Source organism: Myxine glutinosa, chromosome 8 (genome assembly GCF_964187855.1).
Source record: "Myxine glutinosa chromosome 8, kmMyxGlut1.1, whole genome shotgun sequence".
In the NCBI taxonomy this organism is placed as follows: domain Eukaryota; kingdom Metazoa; phylum Chordata; class Myxini; order Myxiniformes; family Myxinidae; genus Myxine; species Myxine glutinosa.
This window is the reverse complement of record NC_136268.1, coordinates 76,319,479-76,330,189: the sequence shown is the minus strand read 5'-3', so window position 1 is coordinate 76,330,189 and position 10,711 is coordinate 76,319,479. Positions and strand designations below refer to the sequence as shown.

At 46.7% G+C, this 10,711-nt stretch overlaps 1 protein-coding gene across 1 annotated transcript; it reads left to right on the top strand.

Moving 5' to 3' along the window:
- The first annotated feature begins 1,202 nt into the window (after nucleotides 1–1,202).
- On the top strand, nucleotides 1,203–10,124 carry LOC144893382 (neuron navigator 2-like). Its single transcript, XM_078783967.1, has 7 exons — nucleotides 1,203–1,266; nucleotides 6,570–6,738; nucleotides 6,981–7,216; nucleotides 7,596–7,750; nucleotides 7,920–7,988; nucleotides 9,461–9,657; nucleotides 10,105–10,124. The coding sequence occupies exons 2-7, from the start codon at nucleotides 6,579–6,581 to the stop codon at nucleotides 10,122–10,124; spliced, it is 837 nt and encodes a 278-aa protein (XP_078640093.1). The 5' UTR covers nucleotides 1,203–1,266; nucleotides 6,570–6,578.
- Nucleotides 10,125–10,711: the final 587 nt, after the last annotated feature.

Genomic DNA, 10,711 nt, shown 5'->3' with positions numbered 1-10,711 from the left:
GACTAAACACAAGAAGTTATGTTATGCTGTTACTGTATTGCAATATTCTTTTCTGGGCAATTGCCGTTTTACTGATTGTGTCGGTTGAAAGCAGAATAGTGAGTTCTGGTGAGTCTTCGGATCTCGTTATGGATCAGCTGCGCCGAGAGCTCCGCCAAAAGGAGCTGAAGCTAACCGACGTGCAGCTCGATGCACTCTGTTCAGCACAACAGCTTGAACAACTGCAGGACTCCATGGTGGACCTACAGGTGAGCCAGAAGCTGTCAATTTGCAAAACACAAAACAAAAGGTCCTGCATTTTTGTCTTGCAGACAAAACCTGGATGCAAAAACATATCTGCACTCTGCGGGCTTGATGTTTAAAAATGCAGGCTTGCACACTTCCTCCAATGGGTTGTTGGCTTTGGTAATTTAACGAATCAGTTCTCTCTTTGAACACTCAATGCTAACCTATTGCCTCCCCTTTGTAGATGCAAATAGAGAACCTAAAGGTAGAGAATGACCTACTGCGTTCAGAAACACCAGGCAGCGGTACACACACCCCTATCGCAGCAGTTGACTCTCCACGCCTTCCACAAGCCAGTCTGCATCACAGTCACAGCACACCCAGTGCCTCTCACCTTGGTATTAACCATTTTGCCTCCTCAACTGCGTTCATTTTTGTCATCATCAACATCATCATCATACCCTTCTCTCCCCTATTCCTCTTCTCATATCCATTGTCATTGAATTTGGGCTTTGTTTCAATCCCCTCCCTCAATTTTATTTCTCTGCATATTTTCTGAAGATATAAAAGACTTCACGTTCTTCTCATGTTGTCCAAACAGATTCACTGTTTGGCGAATCCACTGAAAGCACCATTGCATTGTCAGTCGTTGAAAAGACACAACCACAAAGCATTCTATTGGTCATTTCTGTGAGGGACTGTTGGTCAGCAAACAAGGTACAGTAATAGTTGAATTTACCAATACTTTACTGGATAAATCTACATACTCATCAACTTCTGTGGGGTATCAACTTCAGGATTTTGGCAGCAATCATGGTTTATCGGAGACTTGCAAAATTTCACGGCAGATCGACTCGTTGTCGAATGTATACCAGGCTTTAGAATGGATGCTCATACAATAGGATGCAGAGTGAGATTCTATGTTTGTACTTTTTACCTTTGCAGGGTTCATCCAAAAGTGAGTGTATGATTGGACGAACATACATTCATGAAGGCACGAGATGGGAGGAGCTTGATGGAACTGTCAAGCACCTGTTCAAGGTCCATAATTTGAATACTTCACTCTTTATTTCTCTAAAGACTCCAGATCATAAACGAGTTTGTATTTCATCCTTTACATTGTACTGGTTATTCCAGATCAATTATTCCTGTTCTTGACATGCGGCATTAGCACTGAATCTTATGGCCTGCTCAATGTGTTCCCCACTTACCTTCTGACATCATTGCTGTATCTGAATACTCTGCTACAGGGAGTTTGATAGAGATATGTAACATCACAGACTCTGCACAAGAGAATGCCAGGGAGAAACAGACAGGGCCTGAGATAGTTGTGTTGTGAAATCAATCAAGTCCACAACTTTGTCCCATAGGTAGGTCTAATAACAATCAGATCTCTGGCATCATCCTGTAAAATACAATCATGCAATATATATCAGGATCTTGGCATCATATAGGAAGGATCGATAATATTAGTCAATGCAAGCAAGCCTAGAATATGAGCGGGTACGCACCATTCAAGTCTACATGTCATAGTATAATGTCGCAGGAGTGGCCCAGAGTCGCGGACGTCCGAGGTCTTATAGACGCCTCTCAGCGGTTTAAGTGAGCATCACACCTGTGTTCAACTTTGATACATTTTCACTACATTCTCCCCGCTGTTAGAACTACACTGCCGCTAGGCAGGAATCAAGCGTGCGTCAGCATTAATTGATCGGTGATGTCAATCCATGTCAGTCGGTCCATCCGTAGCGGTCAGGGCGGCGAATTACCCTGCCAGCACGGGTCCGGAAACTACCGGGTACGACATCCCCAAGCCCGGAGTCCCCTGCATCGGAGTAGCCGCTGGAGGCAGGTGTCGGAGGGGGCACCTCAGAGCCTTCAGGCAGGGGTGTATCTGGCGAAGGGAGGGACGGCAGATGCTCCATAGAGGGAGCTTCGGGAGAGTCCATAGACTTGTAGATCGGTTCGTCGATATCCCCATAAGCGTCAATGACCCCACAAGGGGCGAGATGGCGTACGGAGACAGTGGACTCACGTCCATCTGCCGTCATCACACGAGCATGCTCGGGATTAGCCTGGAGTACCTGCACCATATCCACTAAGGGATCGTACTTGCTCGTGCGAACCGCACATTTGAGATAGGCTGGCCCCGGCTCAGCGAGCCAACTGGGTAAAGATCGGATACTACCCGAGCTTCTAGGGTGGTGGAACAGTCTTTCGTGAGGAGTCTGGTTGGTGGCCGTACATAGTAGAGCCCTGATTGAGTTCAGCGCTGCAGGTAGCGACCAAGCCCATTTATCTAGGCCCTGGCCGAGGGTCCTGAGGCTTAGCATGACGGCCCTCCATATGATCCCATTGAAGCGTTCGACCTGCCCATTCGCCTGTGGTCTGTACGGAGTGGTGTAACTCGAAGCGACATTATTTTGGAGCAAGAAGCACCTCACTTACTGGGACAGGAACACCGCTCCCCGATCTGTATGCACTGAGGCCGGATACCCAAACATAGAAAAAAAATTCTGCAGGCATCGTATGACTGTGACAGCCGTCATATCTGCGCACGTATAAGCGAAAGGGAATCGCGAGTACTCATCAACGATAGTGAGCAGATAACGAGAGTTACTCGACACCGGCAGCGGTCCTTTGAAATCCATCGGCAATCTCTCCCACGGTCTAGTAGCCCTGACCAGCGTCCCCATGGGAGGGTTGTAAAAACGCGGTTTGAGTTCCGCACATACAGCGCAGTCACGGCAGACCCGGCGGATGTCCTCAACTGAGTACGGCTGATTACCACGACGCACAAAATTAGCGAAACGCATCACCCCAGGATGACACATAGTGTCATGCAAAGCGCGCATACCCTCCAAAGTTATGAGACCCGCGCACGTAGCCGGCCTCGATAAGGCGTCGGCGACCAGGTTATCCTTCCCCGGGCGATATTTGATGGTGTAGCAGAAGTCGGCGAGTTCGATACGCCAGCGAGTGATTTTCTCATTCTTAATGCGTTGAGCATGTAAGGTGTCGTACATAAACGCCACGCTTTGTTGGTCCGTGATGATTTGGAAGCATCGCCCAAGCAAGTACGGACGCCATCGCCGAATCGACTCGACGATCGCGTACGCTTCCTTTTCGACAGACGAATGCCTCCGCTCAGCGGAGGTGAGAGTCCGCAAAAAGAAAGCCACACGGCGCCCCCCCTGGGAGAGAGTCGCCGCTATCGCATGATCCGAGGCATCACTTTCCAAGACGAAAGATTCGCTCTCGTCGATCGTCGCCACAGCGGCGCCAGCGATGTCGGACTTAAGGCCCCTAAAGGTAGCCAAGGCGGCTGGGCCCAGGGGAAACGCGTCGCAGGCCACAAGTGGGTGGAGTTTCGCGGAGAAATTTTGCACCCACTTAGAATAATGGGCGAACAGCCCGAGAGCACGCTTCAGCGAAGCTCGATCGCAGGGCAGGGCCATATCGAGCAAAGGTCGCAGACGCTCCTTATCTGGAGCGACAGAGCCGTGCGTCACGGTGTACCCCAGAAGATCTATCGTGCACATGGAGTAACGACACTTAGCCTCATTTATGGTTAGGTGATACCTCTGCGCGACCTCGAGGAAGCGCTTCAGATTAGCATCATGATGCCCCTGGTCATGCCCACAAACCGTAAGATTGTCCAGATATACAAAGACATCTGTCAAGTTCTCCTTAGCAATGAGGTCGTCCATAGCCCTCTGAAAACAGGCGACCCCGTTCGTCACCCCAAAAGGTAGTCGTGTGAACTGGTATAACCGTTGACCTGATTCAAAAGCGGTATAGATGCGATCGGCCCCGGAGATGGGGATATGATCATACGCACTACGCAGATCGAGAGTGCTATAGATTGAGTACTGGGCCACCTGTCGAACCAGTGCGTCCATCCCCGGTAGGGGGTAGGCATCCAGCTGTGTAAAGCAATTAATCGTCTGTGAATAGTCGATTACCATTCGTTTGCGATGCGCTTCACTTCGCACCACTAAGACCTGGGCCCGCCACGGTGACCGGCTAGGTTCTATGATACCTTCCTTTAAGAGCTGGGCTGTTTCTTCCGCAATTAATTGCGCGTCTGCCCGTGAGTAGCGCCGTGATTTTACCGCTACAGGCGTGCAGTCCGTGGTTATGTCGGGGAACAGCGAAAGAGGCTCAATTTCCAGTCCTGCGAGTGCACACACAGCAAGCATGTCAGTCCCACCAAATTCCATTTCCAAACGTCCATGTCGGTTAAGAAAATCATGTCCTAACAGAATATCAGCACATAAAGCAGGTAAGACCATGAGATGTACATCTGGAAACATGCGTCCCTTTACCACAAGCTTCAATCGACATTCCCCTTTTGTGTTGAGCCTAAGCCCTTGGGAGGCCATAAAGATCCGTCGTGTTGTCCCAAGGACCGGCCATCCATGTTTACGCACCAGTCGATGATCAATAAAACTATCTGTGGACCCCGTATCGATTAAAGCCCGCGCAAAAATGCCTTCGATCATAAGTGGAATAATGGCCTGAGCAAGGCCGGGTGGACCGGCAGGTATTGAGCCATCCGAGCGAGATGATCGCGCCTCGCGTGTAGATCCAAAGCCGGCTACAGTTTTCCGGCCGTTCGAGCAGCCTCCGGAAGGCGCTCGTGCCAAGCGCGTAGTTTGCTGTGCCAAAGCAGGAGCTTGTAGTTCGTACGAGCAGCCATCGGATGGCGCTCGTGTCACGCGAGAAGGGTCGAAGCCAACTGTAGTTTCACGTGCTGAAGCAAGAGCTTGTAGTTCGTACGAGCAGCCTTCGGATGGCACTAGTCGCGCGATGAGTCTCAAAGCCATCATGAGACGTTCGGATACCAGCCAAGGACGGTCGCTCCGCGTTCGGTCGTGTTAGCGCCACTTGTTTTGGCGGCCCGATGTATCTCACCAAGGTCGAGCGTGCAGCCAGGGGCCCACGAGGAGGAGCGCCGCTCATCAAAGCCGGGTGAGGCGCCCCGCTCTGTGCTCGGCCCGTTGGCTCGGCGATACGCCCATTCAGGGTCGCGCGAGTTCGTGTGCCCCGCGCAGCCTTTCGGCAAACTTTTGCAAAATGTACTTTTGTCGAACACAAATGGCATATCGCTTCCCGAGCCGGACACGCAGACCTGGGATGTTGTCGATTCCCGCAGAAGTAACACGTAGCGTTTCGTACAGGCTTTGGTCTAGCCGCCGCAGCTGCCGCCAAGCCGGAATCCGGGTCCTCCTCGGGAGCGGCCAGGGGTTCCGCTAGTGTGGTCGAGTCCGCTCCCGTATCCTCGGCGGTAGCTCTCTCCGGTCACGCGTGTTGAGAAGCCCCCGCAACGACACGTGTGTCATCATAGGCATTAGATTGCTCCATGGCCTCATCATATACGTGTGCCAGCCGTAGAGCTTCCGTGAACGTCAGGTCCGCTGTTTCCAAAAGTCTTTGTCTGATAGTTGACGAGCTGATCCCAGAGACAAAATAATCTCGGACAAGATCATCTTGGACTTGCTCATGAGTGCGTACCTCGGGAGTACTGTCTGCAAGTAGACGTCGCAGCTTTTGGGCGAAGTGATCTATCGTCTCAGCGGGCTGTTGACTCCGCGTTGCGAGCAGATGCCTGGAATACACCACACTCCGTTTCTTCATGTAAATTCGTTTTAGCTCTGTCACAGCAGCATTGTACGTCGTACACTGTTCGATGCTCCTGTAGACGTTATGGTGTACTTTAGTCTGCAGCACGTCCAGTTTCGTTTCATCAGTGACAACGGCATCCTGGGCTTTGAACTGATTATCCAGTGTCTTGAGCCAATGCGTCAGCTCCGAGCCCGAATCCACTGCTTGTGGGTCAGCGCCGAATATCGGTACCTGGATCATCTTGTGTCCCGCCATGTTCGCCTCTTGTCCTCGAGTGGACGGCAAGACTGATTGTTATTAAGTGTTGTGAAATCAATCAAGTCCACAACTTTGTCCCATAGGTAGGTTTAATAACAATCAGATCTCTGGCATCATCCTGTAAAATACAATCATGCAATATATATCAGGATCTTGGCATCATATAGGAAGGATCGATAATATTAGTCAATGCAAGCAAGCCTAGAATATGAGCGGGTACGTACCATTCAAGTCTACATGTCATAGTATAATGTCGCAGGAGTGGCCCAGAGTCGCAGACGTCCGAGGTCTTATAGACGCCTCTCAGCGGTTTAAGTGAGCATCACACCTGGGTTCAACTTTGATACATTTTCACTTCAAGTTGGATTACTAGAACTACATAAGGATATTCTAGCAGTTTCTGAATGGCTGTAAAAGTTGCCGTATATTTATTGCCTAATGTTGTTTGGTGTTTTCAGTCCTACATTATGCGAGTAGATCCTATCACCAGTCTTGGCCTGTGCATGGATAGCTTGTTGGGATATACCCTTGGAAGCACTTTACGCCTACGAGGAGCGGTTGAACCGCAAGGTCTGCCCTGGAACTACCAGAATCTAGGCGAAACCAAACTATACATCATCCTCAAAGGTGGAGACTTTTTATTTTGTTAAAGAGGAGGGGAGGGGTGAGTTGAAGCTTCATATATGAAAACTTGCCTTGACACTTCAGCCTTGACAGTTCTCTTCCGATGTTATTAATGGTGAAAAATAAATGCATTTTGTTGTGCTTTATTGCAATAATACCACATGAAATGTCCTTGATTGAGCCCGCCTATTCCATCCTAATTATTTGGAGAATGTCATTCACTTAGTCATCTACGCGGTGTGCAGGTCCAGCAGAAGGTAGCCTGGAAGCCGCTGCTTTTGAGTCTCTGCTTCCAAAGCCTTGCCTGCAGCGTTTACTTTCTCAACTCAAAGAAAAGCGACACCTGCTCCTGGCAGGACCACCAGGCACAGGAAAAGCCCAGCTAGCCGACCTGTTAGCACGGTATACATTGCTGGCTGAAGGACAACCCTGCAGCAGTGACACTGTCGCTAACTTCATCGTTGACAACAAGTCTGCACCAGTGAGCTTCAGAATGTGCCTCGATTGTTACTGTATTCTCAGAAAAATATGTTGAGCATCAATAAATACCTCTTTAAAAATGACCTTTGAGTTTTTGAATGACTAATATTATATCCACTTGAAAACTACGTTTAGCAAAGATGCTTGTACCAGTAACTTTGAACAAAGGGTTGGTGGTTAGGGAGAAAATGGAGGGTGATTGAAGAGGAGAGGAGGCAATGAGAAAATGTGAAGGATGTTGAGAGGGACTAAGAGGAGAGCAAGGGAGACTTTGAGACATACTTGTGGGGAAAGTAGAGATGAAAGAGAGAAAATCAATCATTGTTGTATTTATAATATGGAAATGATCTCGACAATTATAGTGTATCACTATATTTCAGGAGATTGGTCATTATCTGTCAGAGATAAGCAAGCTATGCAAGAGTCGCCTGCAGCCGAGCCAGATCCCGAAGGTGCTAATCCTGCAGAGCCAGCAAGCAGGCGTGACGCTGGGCCTACTCCTGATGCAAGCACTGCGGTGCACACACCCCTTGTTGTGAGTGAAATGACCATCACCACTTTAAAAAACACTCACAATGTCACCATACTACTTTCAATAGATACAGCTTGTTATTATTATTATGAGGTGAGACAATATTATAATTATTTGTCTTGGTTGTGAGGTTTTATTTAGTATGGTGTGGGTGTGTTCATGTGCATTGCAGCCCATATTTAATTGGAACATGTGACCAAGTTGCCTCTACTAAAGACCTCAACCTGCATTCTGATATCAGGTACTTTGTGTTTTCATTGTCCGATTAGGCGAAAGGTGAGCGGAGAGGAACCAGAATAATACATTATGTGCAATATAGGTGTGTGAAATACATTATGAGTGAAATATTTTTTCCCTGTGTAAAAATAAAATAAAAACTTCTGAGTGAAAAACATGATGTTTGTTTCTCTGGCATCAGTGAGCTCACCTACTACCACTGGGAAGAATGTGACCAGTGCTGGAAATATTTCATAATCTTAAACGTGGCAACTAAAGTACAAGAACAACTGCTATAATTCAAGAATTAACATTTTGTGATAGAACTTCATTATGTAATTTCTTGAGGTGGGGGCAGAGTTGGGGGCAGAGTGCAAGATGGGGCCAAGATGTTGGTGGGGCCAGGGCGGAGGTGGGCCATAGCTGTGCCCAAGTTAGCACATTTTTACCTGACATGACTTCTGACCTTTGACCTATTGACCCCAAAATGTAATCAGTTGATGTTTACATCATTATACATACCTGTACCAAGTTTTAAATTAAATCCCTTCAGCTGTTCACAGGTTCTCACATTTTTACCTGACATGACCTTTGGCCTTAGACCTCGGGACCCCCAAAATCTAATCAGTTAATCTTTATATCATTATACATACCTGTACCAAGTTTAAATTATATCACTTCAGCCATTCTTGAGTTATAGACCTATTACAGACTTAGATCTTTGACCTCTTGACCCTAAATTCAAATTTAATCTTTACATCATTATACATACCTGTGCCAAATTTGAATTAGATCACTTCAGCTGTTCTCAAGTTATAGACCTATTACAGATTTGACCTTTGACCCCAAAATCTAACCACTTAATCTTTACAATATTATACATACCTGTACAAAATTTGAATTGGATCACTTCAGCCATTCTCAAGTTATAGACCTATTACAGATTTCACCTTTGACCTTGACCCAAAAATCTAATCACTTTATCTTTTCAATATTTCAATATCTTTCAAACAGATTTATTACAGATTTGACCTTTAACCTTTGACCCCAAAATCTAATCAGTTCATATTTACACCATTCTACATAAGTGTACCAAATTTGGTCAGAATCCCATCACTGGTTCACAAGTTATTGCAGTAACAGGATGTTTACCTAACATGACCTTTGGCCTTTGACCTTGTGACCCCAAAATCTAATCGGTTCATCTTTTCCTCATTATACATATCTGCACCCAGTTTGACTAAGATCCCTTTAGCCGTTCTCAAGTTATCACGGTGATGAAAACCTATCACGGACGGACAGCCGGACGGACAACCTGAAAACATAATGCCTCTGGCGACTTCGTCGGCGGAGGCATAAAAATGGCTTTAGATAATATGTGGACAGCCTCCAATGGAACATTATGAAGGTATTTTCTTTTTTAAGCTGAAGTTTTGGAATGAGTTAAAGAAAACTCAGACAAACAGTTCAGGTCTATATCAATGTCCTTTTTCGCAGGTGTGTGGTGCTAGGAATTGAAACTGAACCAATCAAAGGCCTGCTAGGCCGGTTCCTGCGTCGATACCTCATTGACGTGGAAGTCGAGGGAAATTGTCGGAATTCAAGTCTGTGCAAGGTCATTGAATGGTTGCCGAAAGTGTGGAGACACCTCAACCGTCATCTTGAGGTGCACGGACCACCGGGTCTTTATATAGGTAATCAATCCTTCTGGGAATGTTGTACAGTGTTCACTGTTTTCAGTGATTCATTGAGTACTTGCAGAAACCTGTGGTAAAAATACCACAATATAAAAAAGGAGGCCTTTTAATCTTGCACTGGTTGAATGTAAGAGTTCAAAACTGGGAAGAATGTCTTGAGTGGTTGCATGCACCTGCTACATAAAGAAAAGAAGAGAGTGAAATGAGCTGAACAACTTATTGATTTATTTAAAACATTTGATTGAATAAACTTACCCCGGATTATATGAAGATAGTTTGAGACTTGTGAACAAAGTAAGGCTGTCCACAAAATCTTGTTTCAGTTTAAAAATTTATATTACAACCAAACCAAAAGAGATACAATGATGTGGTTTTTTGCATTTTGTCCCAAAATTCATAAAGTTTCTTGTGTTTTTCAATACACCTCAACATGTGCACCTTTAGTGACATCGAACACGTCTTAAGAGTAAAGGAAAAAAAATAGGGAGGATCGAGGCAGACCAGGCTTGCGATACCCCACCCTGTTGCCTACAATGGCCCCGGATACAATTGCGCTGTAGCCCGGGGTCCCGTTTTTGTCTGATTGGAAAAATTATAATTTGCCTGGAAGGTTTGATTGATTTGAAGCAACTTTTACTTAATATTTTTTTCTCTCCGAGGAGTGTTTCCGTGCTTCAGTATGGGGCAGACCAGACAGACACACAGAAATAGATTGGCCTAATATATATATACTAGCGGGGTCACCCGTGGGAATCCCACGGGCATGGATGTGTGTGACATTTCGACATATTGAGTTAGATGCTGCACATTCATTTTTACAAAATGGTTACTGGCAAGTCATCAGATCCAGAAATGGTGTGATGAACACTTTATTTATTTCACATAATATGTGACCCCTCACTCCTCTCCACCTGACACTCTCCTGTCTCCACCTAGCACTCCTCTCCTCTCCAAACCCTCACATCCCTCTCCTTTCCAATCCCTCACCTCTCCAATCCCTCACACTCCTCTCCTCTCCAATCCCTCACACGCCTCTCCAATCGCGCCTCAC